General features: G+C 42.5%; 1 protein-coding gene and 1 long non-coding RNA gene across 2 annotated transcripts; both read right to left on the bottom strand.

Moving 5' to 3' along the window:
• Window positions 1-117: 117 nt before the first annotated feature.
• On the bottom strand, window positions 118-2,626 carry LOC121066628. Its single transcript, XR_005817880.1, has 2 exons — window positions 1,288-2,626; window positions 118-611 (listed from the first exon to the last, which is right to left on the bottom strand). It is a non-coding gene; the product is annotated as an uncharacterized LOC121066628 (long non-coding RNA).
• Window positions 2,627-6,078: 3,452 nt separating this feature from the next.
• On the bottom strand, window positions 6,079-15,669 carry CAV2 (caveolin 2). The gene is made up of 3 exons (XM_040550346.1): window positions 15,446-15,669; window positions 15,176-15,363; window positions 6,079-7,589 (listed from the first exon to the last, which is right to left on the bottom strand). Exons 1-3 carry the CDS (start codon window positions 15,590-15,592, stop codon window positions 7,439-7,441), a joined length of 486 nt encoding a protein of 161 aa, XP_040406280.1. The 5' UTR covers window positions 15,593-15,669; the 3' UTR covers window positions 6,079-7,438.
• Between the last annotated feature and the right edge of the window lie 1,984 nt (window positions 15,670-17,653).

Here is a 17,653-nt window from a genome sequence, read left to right on the forward strand (position 1 = left end):
ACAGGCATAAACGCTACAGGGATTCATCATTGAGTTCCAGACAGCCCAGGTTACAGATGCAATGGCACTGTACAGCTGTAAACTCGGAGTTATATTTAGCTTTTTTTTTTTTTTTTGATGTTTGCAACCATGAGTTTTCCATTAGGAAATCAGACCGTGGTGTAAGATTTATAACGCTAACAGAAAAGCAGCGACCTTGTGCCGTTTAGCACAGAATTGCAGCAACAGAAGTAGAACGATCTTGACGGCTGTATATTTAGCTGTGGCAGTTCGAGAAACGAATCAAAAGGACTAGTGGCCGAGATGGATGTAGGCGACTTAATGCTAATAAATGCACCTGCTGAAAATGCAGTCCACAGGGCTGTGTATTACTGGTATGGGCATCAGTAAATTGTGAGCTTCGAGAGTTTCTGTTGTTCACAAACTTTAGAACTTCGGGTCGATGTTTTCCAGCTTTCCAAGTTAGTTGTCATTTTTAAAAGTAACTTTTTTATCGATGCAGTAATTCACTTAGGCCATCATTAAAGTATCTGTGGCTGTCCAAACATTTCAATGCGTGCACAAAATCAAATGTATGGATTGAAAGATGTAGTCTCTGGATTTTTTCAAATCTGAAAACAAAACAAAATCAACCATTATAACAAACAAAAAACTGTTCTGGTTTTCATTTCTAGGAAAGTTTCATGCCCAGTCAGTGTCCTGCACATACATCAGATTTTGACCCATTGTTCAGTCTTACTGCATATCTCAGGGACGACTAAGAATAGGAGATACATTTGTTAACTTGAAACACTGAATTGCTCCTGGGACGGTTTCTGCAGAACTTCAATGCCCTTTAAAAGAAATTTCTGAATCACACAACACCACCGCAGCTAGAAGAATATGGGAAGCTGGTGGAACATACAGACCTCATGGGATGAATCCCAGAGAGGCTGCTTACAAGCTGAAATGAGCTATCACACCTTATGAACCCTGGAAGTGCTCACTTGAGCTTGACCACCAAGAAGACATCCTGCAGAGAAAATTGCATGGGTACGAACAAGCTGTAAGTGAGGAAGTTACATCTGCAAAGATGGATTCTGGTAAAGCCGTGGCCCGTTGCCTCTAGCACTGGTGCATGAGAAATGCACACAAACTTCACACCCAGAGACTTGGCAGCGGTGAGTGCTGGGGCTCTGCAAGGAGCTGTGCTTACACACGGAGGAACAGTATAGCTCATCTGGAAAGGGCACAGGAAAGGCTTGCAGGGGGCTTCTGAAAGAGCAGAAGACATCCCCTCTTACTTACCGTGAATGGATCATCCTGGGGTGGCCTAAAATTGCCAGGGATTGTGGGCACCCAAGCTGGCCTTGCAGATGCCACCCAACTTGCCTTCTCGTTGAGCTTTGCTGTGCCTCGGCAGCCCCGGTCAGCTCTTGACCAGGAATATATGCTGTTCAGCTGGCCACCTCACTGCCTTTCTTCTTTTTCCATCACATCAAGCCTAGGCATTTCATACCTAATTAAAAAATAAATAAAATTATGCTCCGAAGTTTTGCTTTAACTGAACTTTCAGACCTCAGGATCACCCTGAGAACTGACTGTAAACATGGAGCAGAGAGCGTGCAAGGTGTGAGCACTGAGAGAAGAAAAGCCTTGGTACTGGTAGGAAACATTTCTTCCCAAAAAAACAGCGTAAAAAAAGGGATTGGAGAAAATTCCTCAAAAAAAAAAAATAGTGTCAGAAAATGAGTCACAAGGCTGAACTGAATGTGCATGACTGCTCACTGAGTGTCTTTGTCTGGTATCAAACGCTGCCTCTCACTCCGCTCCCTCCCTCTCCCTGCCTTTTAAAGTTGTGTAATTATTCCAGTTATGGTATTAGCAATACTCCTGATATATTGCAATGTCAGCAAGATCAGAATCAGCCCTGAGAAGCTGTATTCTTTACGTACAGCTTCAGCAGCAGCTAGACTGTCAGATAACAGGCTGCCAACAAGCAGCCTTCCTCACACAGAGCGCTTAAAGACCTGAGGCTTGGGAGAGGAAGATCGCTGTGTTTTTAGTGTCTTCTGTTCAGCTGCTTAAGTGCATCCTTTTATGTGCATTTTTGGACGTTTTGCTGGATGAAAGCCTGAGCTGCCAGAAGTATTGGTAGTGAGCTTTTATCAGCTGTGAATGCTCTGCTTACCCTGCTGCGTGATGATAAGCATTGGGATGGGTTTAAAGTGCAGCCCGGTGTTTTGCTGTTTCCCTGATTTACAGACCCATAGTCCTACAGGATTCATGGTGATCCTTCTGTCCCCGCTCTCTGGAGGCTTTCTGTGCTTCAAATCAGAACTCACTGCATCGGAATACTCCCACTGAGGTGCCACCAGTATACAGGTCCAGTATATAGGACATCGCTTTCTTGTTATTTGACCCATTTGTTCCTTGTGTAAAAGAAGTAGTTTCCCCAGGAGAGACGGTGAGCTGCCTGCCTTCCCATTCCTTTCTTCTTGTAGCCTCCAGCTGTGAGTGATTTCCTTTTACATGGAGGCACTGCTGCCACAGCACGCTGCACAGCAGCCTGAGGGCTAGAAGTGTAATCCAACACGTGAGAGACCTGAGATCAATTTTTGCCTACCTGAGCTGTGCTAATGCATTTGGACTCTTGGGAAAACGTATTTTGGGAAGTGCCCCATTCTGCTGGTGAGCCGTCAGTGTATTTTCAGGGGATCAGGGCATTCTCTTCCCTTATTTTGGGGTACTTCTCTTAGATGAGAGTGAGCTACCAAGTTGCTCAAACAAAGGCAGTTCTAGCCATGACCAAAATAAAACTCTAGGTACTGAGGGAAGGTTACACGAAAGGGAGGTGCCTTCTGGGTTTAGACATGTTCCTGGCTGGGTGGCATCTGGGCAGGGATTACAGTTTTGGATTTAAATGCCTGACTCGCATCTCAATCCTGCTGTAGGTGTGTACATTTTTTATTAGAGCTAGTCCCTGTAGGTCTCGATTGAGACAGCTTGTAACTGTCTCGGCTGGTGAGGCACATGGATCGAAAGCTTTATTTCTGTCAGTTGAATGTAAGTTTTCCAGATTTTGAGCAATTCGAGCAGATCTTTTCTCAACCCTTTTCAGTATCAAATTCCTTGACAAATACCAAGCTGGACCATGAATACTGGTTGGTGTCAACACCACTCTGCCATTCTGCCAGTTCTAGCATAATATTGACTCGAGTGCATCTCACTCGTGGCACTCAAACACTCCCTTGGCTTACGTGATTTTTTTGTCACTGAGCTTAGCCATGTAAAAGTTTCATGGGCAATGCCAGCTTCTAGTTGTAGGAGTGTGAGAGTTGTGAGAGTGTAACGTAAAAATAAAGGTGAGGTAGGTACATAGGGAGATAAAGTAGCTGAAATTGAACTGAGGCAGATGGAAAAATAAATAATTTTTCCTCAAAAGCTTGGAATAGAAGCATGGATCTCTAAATTTTATTCCATCTAAGAGTCTAAAGTAGGATCTGATTAAGTGCCTTCTGAAGGAGCCCTTCTTTCCCCACTTACAGTTGGAGGGGGAACCCAAACAGACAAAACTGAATGCTTAACACAGGTGGAACACCCCAGCCTCAAGTCAGGAGACAGATGTGCAGAGAAGAGCCTGCCCTACTACTCAGATGAAGCTTTAGTTGCTTCCATGGCCTGCAAACTTTTTGGAGAAAATACAGTTTTTTATGTAGCAGAGGAAAGGACCTAAGCCAAACCAAACATTTTGAATTAATCAGTAGAAAGTCTTCTCTGGAGGATGGTTCAGAGCAGGAACCTATCTTAGCTCCTCTGAATTACCTCTACAGAAGACATTTTCTTTTTGTTGAAATAAACTGTGGAAGATTGGTGTCACCAGGCTAAAATTAGCCTTATTAATTCACCCCTCAGTTGTAAATCCCTGCATGAAGAAAGCACCTCAGTTTCTAATGTGGAACTGCTGGTTCAATGTGCTCACTGGAGGTCTTGAGCTCCACGAACACAGTGTACTAACAGGCAACCGTGTTTGATCATGTTCCGTTTGCATTTTCTTTTTCTTAAAAAAATAAAAACACACGTTTTTTCCATGTATTTTTAAAAGAGAGTTAGTACAGCTTAACAGCGGCAGTTTTATCTCTGCAGGTGGGGGAAAAGATCACACCCTGTAAAAATAATGGGCTTACCATTCTTTGGCTTCCACTGAATGTGAGTGTGTGGTCTGAGGTCCCAGAGCTGCAGGGATGCTCTGAATATTTCAGTCAGTCTGTGCCTGAGTGACCTTACTGGGTAGGTGGGAAAGGGCTCCTTGTTTACTAACACGTCAAAGTTCCTATTAAGAATTTGTGCCAATTTATGTGGTGAACAAGTAGGGTGGAGAAAAATAGGACATAAATATAGAAGTCCTACAGTCAGAATAGAAGGATTTTATAGTTCTCATGAGCATGTGGGCTAAATTTTGTTGTGAGTTAAAAGAAAAAAGGTCCAAATCTGGGGTTATGTCTGTATGCTAGTTGCGACTTCCATGAAAAACATAATACTGAAACATTTTGCATGACAGAACTGAATCTCCAGTTCATGATTATGAATCTAAGGTCTACAGTAACAAAAGGCAGGTTGGAATTGGAACATCTCACACTTTTATTTACTTACCCTGACAACTCTACCATGATGATGGAAAGTTTACCTTTGCTAAGAGCAACAACATTTTCCCCATTCCATAGACGGGAAGAGGACACAAAGTCCAAAGTAGATGACCTGAATCAGGTGCAAATTTTCCTAGATTTGTAATAGACAACGAGACTAAGTTTCTGGACTCTCCTATTTGCCTAAATTCTTATTTGTAAGTCGTTGTTAAGGTATCAGTTGGTATCATTTGCTCACATTTCAAAAGAATTAGAAATGAACTTAAGGAACCAATCCCTGCACTTGAGAACATAATTGAGAGCCAGCGCCCATTCACTCCCTGCTGTCCACCAGTGCTGTAAACCATGGGCAGTATCAGCTGTGGAAGAGCTGGCTGAAGTGTGTCAGAATTGACAAATCCATGGAATCCAGGGAATGCTGGAGTCCAGAGCTGCCTGGGGCTGATTCACACCTAGCAGTAACAGCTAGAGAAATTGTGAAAAGAACCAATTAATGACAAATAGAAAGGCCCAAAACACAAGGAGTAAGAAATCATTCTACTTTATTCTCTGTGGTAGCTAGAGGCAGCTGACTTCAGTAAGCTACTGAAAAATGCGTATACCCAGTAGTACATGACCTAAATTGCTACATTTTTCTCTAGGGAATGACCCTAGTCTCAAGGTTGGATGCACACCTGAGTTCTCTCAGATCTCAAGCTTTTAAAGGACTCCTTTTAGTCACAGGAACCAGTACTGATTGATTTTTTTTTTAATTAATTCATCATGGGGATATTTTTTGTGAGAAAATATCTTTGTAAACATCGTTGGACTTTGTAAAAGAAAAAAAATATCAAAAGAATTCAAGCCTGGCCTGATTAATTTTTATTTTCAAAAGATGTGTTTCTGTTTTTAACAAAAGAAAGATCTTTTGAAGAGCACATCTGAAAAGAAAGCTAACTTCTTGCAGAAGATGGAACTCCAGAGAAGTTTCAGTGGGCACCAGTCATTAAGATCCAGTTTTTGAAAGCCATATGAATCCCTCTCTGTGACAAATGGAAAAGATGTTTTTAATGTACAAAGATGTTCTTAATGTACAAAAATATGCATCATTAGTTAGCTTCTGTAGGCCAATGAGCAAGAAGAAGAAAATTCTGCAGTTCACTTGTAAATAAAGCATGTGCCCTTAAAAAGAACTAAGCATTTTTTGAATATAGCCAAAATTCTGCATTGAGAGACCTGCATCAGAGAAACATTCTGTCTGGGCTTAATTTGACACAAAGAGATACATCATTTTCTGATATAAATAAGTTAAATACAGTTGACAATAGTGGAACTGTGTCGATGCTCATCCACTTCTTTTCCCTATGTCATATTTTGGAAGAACTGCATAGTATTCTAAGCTGTTCAGCATTTTAAGAGCTTTTTAAAAAGTTGAAAAAAAAATGAAAAAATGAAGCTGAAAATAGGAAAAAGCTGATGTTTTATTATTTTATTATTTGTCTTGTTTGACAAGAAATCTGTGATGCTATTTTAGAAAATAAAATTCTAAATCATACAAACATTTTGCAATTGCCGGAAAACAGCAGCATAAACCCTAGGCTAATGTAATTTTAATGTATCTCTGCATCTGTTCCGTTACTCTTGTTTACAAGCCCTATCAGGTGCAGACCGAAGAAAGGCTTTTTTTATGGGTTAGACTTTAGTAAATAAGCAACATGGGAAGTCATGTCAATAGATAAGGAGAATTAGACAAGGATACCGATTATACTTACTTGACATGTTTAACAGCTTGCCGCCTAGTTAAAGTGCCAGCATAGTGTCTATCATTTGAAATACCACAATGTTCACGCAGATAATACACAGAAATAGGCAGGGTTGCATTTACTACAGCCCATTTTTAATAAAAAACATTTCTCATAAACAGATATTTCCAACTCTTTTGCATAGTCATGTATGAAAAAACTTGTAATCTTTTCTTTTACACACAACTATGTATAATGGATATACTAGAATTGCACAGCAACACTTAAAAATCTGCATAATTTATAAATTGAAATTTTAGTTATCTAAAGTCATTTTTGCAGTGTCTTACTCTGGCTGCCTAATAAGTTTGTTAGAGTTCAAATACCATAGAAATAATAGTTAAAAGAAAGCTGATCAAGTGCCATTTACAAAGGTACAAAATATACAGCAAAGTTAACTTCTCATTAAATAAAATATACATATTAGTTGATGTTCCAAATCATTAGGTAACACCTTATTTTAAGGGATAAACTTACAGAGATCTTTTTCCCCAGTACAGGATAATTACACAACAGTTAATTTCTCTGAATGCTTATGCAATTAGTCACATTCATTTTAACTGTGGATAATAAAGGACTGAGTATATCATTCTGCGTAGTGAGGGCCAAAAATGATCCCTATTGGAATCGCAGTAAAGTCAGTGTGAAACCCTTGGGACCATTTTCACCTGAAGTATCCCAGCCTACTAATTTAAAAATTTATAGTAATAGCGCCAATCATTATCACTGTGGTGGCAATTAAACCTCCAAGAGAATTCTCCTGTAATCTAGCAATCAACGTACCATTAAAATAAAGTGTTGCCAACTTATTCCACATTTATTCTGCTGTTAAAATAGTGAGATATGAAAACTGCCTACTTAGTCTTAAATCGATTCCCTGAAAATAAATGAGTTTTAGAATAATAGCATGTTCCCACTTAAACCAGCCATTGTCATCTTAACAGTTTGGAATGAATGGTAAGTGCTTGCATGTTACATTAGCGAAGAGGTATAACACCATCTACAATTACAGCAGCATTGCATCCCCGACGTTTACTCTTGATCTAGGCGTATATTAACCATGGCAAAGCATCGGCCCACGCTGTGAAAGGTAGGTTCAATGAAAACATCCGTCAGGCTCTTCCATATGGTTTGCACTGAAGGCAAGACCATGAGACAGGTTCTCACAAACGGCACCACAACCCTGTAAAAGAACAAATTGAAGATTTGTAAGATTACTGCCAATACAGCATGGGGAAATAGAGATAACAAAACCCAAGTGTGAGATCTTATGGAAAAGGAAGGTGATTTTATGACTCTAAATCTCTAAGCAATGTTATCTTAGACTCTCACACTCATTCTATGTAGATTTTGCTCTCTCACAGCCTCACACCTACCCATGCATAAGCTCCACGACATACGTGCTCCTCTGGCTGGGCTCGTTTGTGTGCAACAGCTTGCTAGTCCTCATCATGTCTCCGCTTCTTAAATGGCAACAGTGAGCTAATTTTTGGACATGCCTTTCATAGGGGTCAACTTTTGCTGTCTCTTCCTGCTGCTGGAAGGGATGCTGTATGTGACGGGCTGCAACCTCGCTGCCATCCCGCTGCGGTTGAAGGACAGGGATGTCCTTTAAGGAGTCGGGAGTGTGGGTCCTGGAGGCTTGACAGAGACCACACACTCCCCAGTTTGATTGACTGGGAACAGCGTTCTTTATGATCTGTTTGGCACATTCTTTTGTCCCTTGCCTGATGTTTCTTCCGGCGTTTCTTTTCTCTGTCTCTCTCTCACACATACCTCATCATTCATTCTACCATCATTCTACCATCACTGTTACAAGCTGCTCCAATAAACAGAATCAGTAAGTGATATTCAGCTACATTTAACTGCCATAGTAGGAGACATGCCAAACTTCATATATATGGGATCTTGTTGATATCGTGAAGCTTTTCACTTATGGGTGAGAAACTAAGGTAGAATGAGGTCAAAACTCCTGATCAGGGAAAAGAGCTCTCTCTCTCTCTCTTTTTTTGTTTCCTTTTTTCCACTCAAGGTGCATACTTGAACGTTGTGTGCTTCCAGTCTGCTGAGCAGTAGTAATTACGCATGTATGCTCTCCATATGCCCCAACTCCAAGGCAATGCCATGAGCGGTGCCTCGAGCTAAGCAGACTAACACCAGAGGCAAGCCAGGCGGGCACACGTGGCTGGCTCACCAGGGCCAGCAGATGCAAGACACATGACCATGCTAGTGTAAGTTATTCTCCTTTTTTAATCACTTACTGGCCAAAACCCTTAGTCATTTCACTAAGCTTGATGGGTACAGACAAATCCAATGTATAAATAATTTATGTAATACCGAAGTGGTACTAGAACAAGGTTCTCAAAAATCTCCATGCTATATGTAACATGTATTTCCTACGTTAGGTAGAAGAAGATACAGATTCTTTTGATAAAGACAATAAACTCTTCTAGTTCACTGTTGCATTCAAAATTTAAGACCCCAGTCTTGCTTCCACATAATTCTGGTGCAGAACTGTCATTGACTTTGGATGGGATGAAAGAAATATTAGACAAAGTATTTAATTTTATCACAGGTCTGAAAAATATGTATTGTGTATTTCCAGTGAGTACTGTTCAGAATAACAGTGTAGAAAACAAAAACAAACAAACAAACAAAAAAGGTACGTTTTAAAAAAGTTAAAGTTTTTACCTAGAGTGTCAGAATTAAAAAACATATTTTCAATGTTTATCTAAATGGATTCTCAGCTTTTAACATACAGTGCAAGCCATATACTAGTATGTCTGTGCTGCACTCTAAACTAACCCAGATGGATTACAACAAGAATAGTTTTTCTAAAACCCTCTTTTTCTTTGTCTCTGCTGAAACAGCTAGTAGTATACACATTATATAGAACTGTGAGAGTTACTGGAATACTGTACCCAGTTTTATACTGAACCCTGTAAACTGTTTTATAATCATGTATAGTATCAGTGTATATAGGATAGGTAATTTATAGAATATAAAATCAGGGCTTCACTTGTTAGCACACAGTTTATAAGCATCATTAATGGAAAGGGAAAAAAATTGGTATTTCTCCAAGCAACATGGAGAAAACACCAGAAATGACTACTCAGCTTTTGTTGACTTCACCCCTTTCCCATTTCGGTTTAGTTTGTAAAGACTGCTGCCTCTCTGCTGCCATCTAAATTTAATTTGGCCTGCATCTTTTTTTAAAATCTGATTTGCAGGGAAGCAGAAAAGTTTACGTTTCTATTGGATCCTCCATAAACTGGATCACACGAACTACAAACTAACCAAATACCACATTATGCAAAAGTTTCACAGAAAGATGCCGTGACACATGAGAAGTTCATTAGGAAAGGCTGGAAAAGCAGTGATCATACTACCCGTAACTACTATAGAGATCATCTATGTAGTACCAGATATCAAAATTTTTCAATAATGTTAAACACGATAAATATGAACGTTTTGATAATGTTCTGTAATCTTTTTATACTTATTATCCAATTTTATGGTAAATGCATGCAAAAAACACCATAGACTATCTCCATAGGAGGATATGTGAAACATGCTGGCAAACAAAACTAATTAATGTATGAAGCTTTCAATTTCTAAATAAAAGTCAGTCTACTTAGTATTTTCTAACTTTTATAATATTCATACATGCCTATGTATGTATCTATGTATATAAGTATGTATGTTGTTCCGTGGAGTGACCAAGCACAATTTAAAAATAAATAACCAAGTGCCATTAGAGGCTTTTTTTTGTGACCTATCATATAAGCATTAACATATACAGCCTTTACTTACAATGTTGTAGATTTACTCTTGTGTGCACTTCTACTCACAGACACAGTAACTACTTGCTTGAGTAATGTCTACCAGTGGAAGTAAAGTTGGTATATCCTAAGGATATTGACATTTACTGCAATTTTGGTACTACTAGTATAACCACATGGTAAAGCACTAGAAAGAAAAACAAACTTCTGCTGATATTGATATATATTCTGCTGATATATATCTGATTTGATATCTAAGCTGAAGCATAGCCTAGGTATTTCAACTACCCGTATGTTGTGGTTTAGCCCGGCTGGCAGTCAAACACCACACAGCCGTTCGCTCACCCTCCCCCCTCCCTCTCCGGGATGGGGGAGAGAAACGGGAAAGTGAAGCCTGTGAGTTGAGATAAAGACAGTTTATTAAGACAGGGAAAAGAATAACAACAATAATAATAATAATAATAGTATTAATAGTAATAATGTGTACGAAATAAGTGATGCACAATGCAATTGCTCACCACCCGTTGACCGATGCCCAGCCTATCCCCGAGCAGCCGGCCACCCCCCCACCCCGGCTAGCCACCCCTATATATTGTTCAGCATGACGTCAGATGGTATGGAATACCCCTTTGGCCAGTTTGGGTCAGCTGTCCTGGGTCTGTCCCCTCCCAGCTTCTGCTGCATCCCTAGCCTGCTCGCTAGCAGGACAGAGAGAGGCTGAAAAGTCCTTGGCTTGGTGTAAGCACTGCTCTACAACAATTAAAACATCAGCATGTTATCAGCGCTCTTCTCATCCTAATCCAAAACATAGCACCCTGCCAGCTACTAGGAGGAAAATTAACTCTGTCCTAACTGAAACCAGGACACCGTATGACCTGTCATTGAATTGTGCTATGTATATATATCATAAAATACCCATCCTTTCACTAAGTAGGAGTCACCTCTTTTGGGAGCTGTTGACCTGAAACGAGCAGATTATCCTCCTTGTTCCACCCTATTCTTTTTTTTTTTTTCTTTCTGTTCAGGGAATGACATCTACGATATTCTACCCATCATCCTTTCTCACTTTTGCTCATTTTATTTTTTTTCCTGCTACTCCCTAATGAAACATCGTCAAGAACCAAGCACCTCTTCAAAATGGCAAAGAACAACTTAATTCTCATTTACAAGGATATTTTCAATTTCTCAGGAGGCAGTTCAACTTTTCATAGAGCTGGGTAATGTGTTTGGAGTAGTCATTCACTATTAATTCAAATTCTTGCTTTAAAGTGAAGAATCACATCTTCTCCTGTGATGTCTTTCAAAATGGAATCCCAGACATGTCTTAATCCTGTTTTTCAAATACTGTATCATCCAGTGGTTAAATTACCCAGCTCCCCAGGTTTGTGTGTGCACTACATCATGATTTTGAATTAAAAGCCTTGCATGGCACTACAGTATAAGCAAGTATTGTGAACAGACTCCTAAGTATTGACTAGCAGTTTCAGAGCTTCTTGTAGAGTCCTATTAACCCTTGGGCTACTTATGAGTGCATTGTACATCCCAGGACCTAGGTAGACTGGTAAAGATAAAACTAAAAAGGAAGCAAGACAACATCTGCCTACTTCCTTTTCAGAAGACATGGGTATACAGCATGACAACACCAAACCATAAGGCCACCTTCGTGGCACAGCTGAACTTTAACTTCTTTTGATTTCAGACAGGCAAGTAGGGATGAATTCAGGGTTGAATATGACAGTAAAAGCAATACAAACGGGACCTATGGTGAATGATGGAAGAGATGATGCATGCCCTTATCTACTTCCCTGTGTGTATGCCCCTGGCACTGCGAATGGAAGCTCAAGCTAAGAGGAGCTGTGAATATCTACTACTCTAGCAGATGACAAGAGTACAAAGCTAGGTGAGTCCTTATGCTTCAAAGCCCATCTCAGACCCAAGACTTAGGTTATGGATTTTCAATATAAATAAATATGAGAACACTATTCAAACAAGACTACAAAAAAATGTATGTGAAGTTCAAGTGCTAATTTTCAAGAGGTTGCAAATGTGTGGCTAGGAACGAGAATTAGTCCCTGATCTATCTTAAAGATCATGATTTTGCAAGGGCTGCCAGGAAAACCGGCGGTGTCCTGCTTATATTCAAAAATCAGTAACCTTAACAGCTTCTGTCTAAGGCTGTATTTAAAAGTTTGCTCAGACATTCACAGAAAGATGTTAAAAGTTGGTCTGATGACTTCTGATTGTATAGTCTGTGCCAAGAATGACAGCCATCAGTAAAAGAAAAGCAATGCAGAGAAGTAGCCTTCCTTGAACTAGCTTGTATGTAGGTTACCAACCTGCTACCTATTGCAGTTTTGACCCATTGCTATCTTTTACCAGGCAGTGTATATACGGAATCCAGCTCAAGTAGCCAGTTTGAGAACAGAACCATAGTATGCTCATTTTTTATAGGTCACAATGAAAATTACGGTGTATTATTACATATTTCTTCCTCGGTTTTCTTTCTGCTTTCTGTGATGTCTCATGTGCTTGCTTCCTTTTTTTAGAGCTCTTTTTGCTGATGAAAGACAACATTTACTATCAGATATGGGGGTGCAACTCATGAAGTGTCCTTGATGCATGAGGAGCGCTGTCAGACTTTTGTGGACTTTTGTTGTTGAAGCAGTTTCATATTTATCCTTGGGGAAAGGTTTCCCTGCAACTGATCAACGTCATCATCTCAATGGTTTGAATGCACAGAGGGAGGCACAGAGACTCTGATAAGCCCTCCTGCAGGCAGCCATGTGGGAGGGTGTGCTCAGAGCTTTCCCATGACGTTTCAACAGCTGAAGACAGAGTTACAATAAAATTCCCTTCCCCTCACCCATAAAACACGGAGTTACTATTTTTCCAGACCCATTGGGATTACGTGGAAGCCAATACCATGTATTTAGGGTCCCTACGGCCCGACCCTTTAATACCTCTGATATCTGTTGCTCCTGAACTACCCTCCCAAATGTAGAGACTTTGAAATCCTTAATCCCAAGATAGATGGAATGCTGGGAGCTGCAGAAAAAGTTAACATAGGCTCAGTGTGTTCAACCTTTGTGTTGGAATAAACCCAGGTTGTGTCTGTGGGAAGACTAGACTGTGTTGGCTTTGGATTGTAGCATTGGGTGGGATCCAAGGGGGTACAGATAGCATTCCTGAGCTATGCAATTTTTTTTCACACTCAATCAGTTGCAAGGAAGATCAAAATGAAAGATCACCTCCATATTGACCATGAATCTGGGGACAAAAAATTAGTTAGTGGGGAAACAGATGCGGTCACAGAAAGTCAAGGAAAACTTTTCAAAATTGAGTGCCACATTCAGTCAGTTCTATTTCAGATGCTCTGGGAATCCATAGTTCCTGACAGAGTCACTAGGGACTACTTGCATAAATAGAAATAGACCTCTGAGTCCTGGTTCAGTGAAACTCATGTCTATGTATCCAGGCTGTGAAATACAGATACAAGATCATTCAGAAGCACAGAAACTTATTAGTCTTAATAAATTGTGTATCAGTGAATTATTCCATAGATACTCCACTATTTAAATCTGTTTGCCTACCGTACCCTTTTGCAGTCATGGTATAGAACAGCACAGTGACCAAAGGCAGATCTAAAAGTCTGGGCACGTTATACGATGTCCATAATGATTTGAGGACCAGAGAAGTAGCAGGTGGGTGGCTTTAAATTAGATCACAACTCCTTTGGATATTATACAAACTCTCCATGCTCCAAAATTTGAGTTAATCAGTTTTTGAAGTGGCTTATAACAACGTCATCAACCCAAATGTCCATTCCACTTTGGAAAACGGAAATCTGCAACCAAAAGATTGCAATCAGAGGTTCATACATCTAATGTATTTCTATTATTTTGAGTCTGTTTTCCAGTTTCTGGATTGTGTTTTGTTTTCCTTACCAAAGGAAAACGTGATTCCAGTACTACCCAAGTCAAATGAGACTTTGGCCAAAACCTATGTATATGGAAAATCCTAGTCTGCAGGAGTGACATTGATAATCCACATTTATCCCTTCCTCTGCAGCCTGATGGATTTTCAATTCTCTTCTCAATGTCATTCTTTCCCCTGCCTTTCTTCCTTCTCCACAATCAACTGCCTTTCTGGGTTCAAGATACTCTTCCCTGGTATTTTGCCAGTATTTTCTGTTTCAAGTACACCAGCTTTACTGGCTTGGAGAGCGACTGTATTCGCCTGTGAACCTGGGCCATGGTCAGAAGCCGCTTTCCTGAGCTCTGAATGGGTTCTGTGCTTTGTAAGTGATTTGGGGTACTGCACCTAGAGCTGGCCATGTACCAGATATAAGGCAGTGACAGACTTTGTGACAGCAGCAAAGAAAGCACAAGCTGGGCCCTCAAAAGCTTTCTTCAGGCTGTGAGGAAAAAAAGGGAAGAGGTAACCTTACTGAGAAGATGTCAGGTGTAGGTAATACTTCTGCCCAGGTCTTTCACTTAAAACACAGAATCACAGAATGGCTGAGGTTGGAAGGGACCTCTGAAGATCATGTAGTCCAACCCCTCTGCCGAGCAGGATCACCTACAGCACGTTGCGCAGGATGGCATCCAGGCGGGTTTTGAATATCTCCAGAGGAGACTCCACAGCTTTTCTGGGCAACCTGTCCCAGTGCAAAGGGGCACAGTGAAGAAGTGCCCCCTCATATTCAGCTGAAACTTCCTGTGCTTAAGCTTGTGCCTGTTGCCTCATCCTCCACACGTTTTAACAACTTCTGTACTCCGGTTTACAAAAACAAGCGGCCATTACTATAACTAGAGCCAGCCGAGGTGCTATAGAAACGGTGAAACAGGCTCTCAGCCCCAAGGAGTTTACACAGAAAGGCGTGGGGCGGAATCACTGCGAAAGCAACGTTTTCACTTCTCGCAATATAAAGCGGGCGGCGCGGGTTGACCTGGCCGCCGTTTGCCGAGGCGGAGCGGGGCGCACTCACCAGACGTGCAGGCAGCTGAGTGCCGCGAACACGATCCCGGCCACCAGGGCCAGCGGCACGGCGAGCAGCAGGCTCAGGAGCTTGTAGAGCACGTACTTGCTGAGCTCGAAGAGAGCGTGGCTGCAGATCCAGACCTTGTCGAAGGAGTGGGTCAGCTCGGGCTCGGCGATCACGTCCTCGAAGCCCAGCTGGAAGAAGAAGAAGCGCCGTCAGCCGCGGCCCCCGCTCCGCTCCCTGCCCCCGCCCCAGCCCCAGCCCGCCCCGACCCACCTGCAGGTGGGCGTTGAGCCCGTGGGGGTCCCGGTCCTGCTCGTCCTCCGCGTACTTCTCCGCCTCGGACAGCGCGGGGCCGCCCGGCGGGAAGTTGTCGTCGTCCATGAAGATGCGGGTGTCCGCCTTCTCCGTCTCCAGCCCCATGGCGCTGCTGCCCGGCCCGGCCCGGCCCTACCCTGTCCGGCCCCGGCCGCCGCGGCTCCGGCGGGCTGGGGCGGAGCGGGAGCGCCGAGCCCCGCCCTGCTGAGTCCCGCTCCGAGGCCCCGGGCCGGGGAGGAGGCCCCGGGCTGAGGCCGCCCCTGCGGCGGGGCGGGCGGCACCGGGCGGCTGCTGGGGGCCGGGGCTTCGCTTTGGGCGCAGGCCCCGCGCTGCCTTCACGGGGGTCTCGGTCGGCCCCGGCCGGGTTTTGGGATCTGCTGCCCTCCTGCCAGCCGCAGGGGGAAGGCAGGAGGCGGGAAGGTGTGAGGCCGGTGCCCTCCGCGGCTCCCCTGCCCAGCCGATCCTGCTCAAACCGCCGGGTGGTTGCCGCAATAAAATTGTCCATCCATCAGTACAAGCTGTTACCGTGTCCTCCCTGGGCTTTAGCTGCGGCCCGTGCAATTTATTTCCTCTATTTTATTTGAGAACGTGGTTTAAGCCTGAGAGTGCTTGATATAAAAGTGAGTAAATGGCTCTAATGACAGCTAGCGCTGTCTGATAACACTGATCTGCGCTGAGAGCTGATGCACCGTCAGTTGCACATTATTGCTCCATCCAACAGCCATAGAATCACTAAGGTTGGAAAAGACCTCCAAGATCATCTGGTCCAACCATCTCCCTACTACCAGTGTCACCCACTAAACCATGTCTCTAAGCGCCAGGTCCAACCTTTCCTTGAACACCCCCAGGGACGGTGACACCGCCACCTCCCTGGGCAACCCGTCCCAATGCCTGACTGCTCTTTCTGAGAAGAAATGTCTCCTAATTTCCATGATCTCTCCCAGAAAGTGAAGTAATATTGCTAATCAATGTTCCAGGCTTGTTGAATTTGAAAGAAGCTGGCACTAATAATTTTCTTTACTTTTCACCAATGTGTTAAATTAAGAACAACCTTAAGCTTAGTGAAGCTCACAGGAAAGTGATATAAAAATAACTGTCCAAGTTTTGGGTAGGAAATCACCTAATACAATGCTCTGGACCATACTGCATTGTTCTTGACCGGATAACTTCTGCAGAAAAGCTTTGCATCTTTGCATAGCTCATGTTGATGCTTTTTTCTTCCTTGCTAACAAGTTTAGTGATACTGGTGTCACGTAAATGGTTTAGATCCAACAGTGTAGCTGTGGCTCATTAACCATGAAGGCTCACAAATAGCAGCTTACAATAGCTTCAAATGCAAGCAAAGAAACAACGTGATGACTTGGGACATACTTCTGAGCTGCATTTCTACCGTCACACCCAATTCATCTTTTTTTTTGAGTGGGATGAGCAAAAAGGCCAATTGTCTGGGTTGAGGTTCAAACCCACTCCTCAGGATGCTTCTGTCCAGCAATTTTTTTTTTTAACCTCTAGGTATGGAGAGCTGCTGCTCCAGCAGTTGAGTGCAGCCTGAAGGCATTCAGCGGGCTTCTGGTGACTGCTTGGGTCGGACACAGAAATTTGGGTTTGGTGCTGCTGAAAATTAATTTAGGGACAACCCGTGCAAGATGCCAAACTAGCCCTTTGGCTACTGAAGTCAGACCGTTCTGGTTTATGTCAACTACTTTTTACCTTCCGTCTCACTGGACACATGGATTGGGGTGTGGTGCTGCTCCTGAACAGATCTACCCACTTCCCAGCCACTCGTCCTGCATCTCACTCCACCAGCCAGCTGGAACGTCGAGCCTGTGGCTCCCTGTGCTGAGATCCAAGTTTGCTAAAAGCAAGGGGGTGGCTCTCCTTGCAAGATCGCACAAGGCACAGCCCCTCACTGGAGAGTGGTCCTGGAGTATCAGCCCTATTTATAAAAACAAGACTAGTACTTTTTTGTTAATGTCCATCTGGTTTTGAAAGCTGTTATTTTAATAGCTGATAAACCATGTCTGTCAAGACAGCTCTGTGGAAAATGAATTTTCCTTTATAATCTCTGAGGATTGGAGGATTTGAAACAAAGTAGTGATGCAATTGATCCTGAAAGAATAATATTTTTTCATGAAAAGCCTGTTTAAAAGCAATAAAAAGTTCAAG

This window comes from Cygnus olor, chromosome 1 (genome assembly GCF_009769625.2).
Source record: "Cygnus olor isolate bCygOlo1 chromosome 1, bCygOlo1.pri.v2, whole genome shotgun sequence".
NCBI lineage: Eukaryota > Metazoa > Chordata > Aves > Anseriformes > Anatidae > Cygnus > Cygnus olor.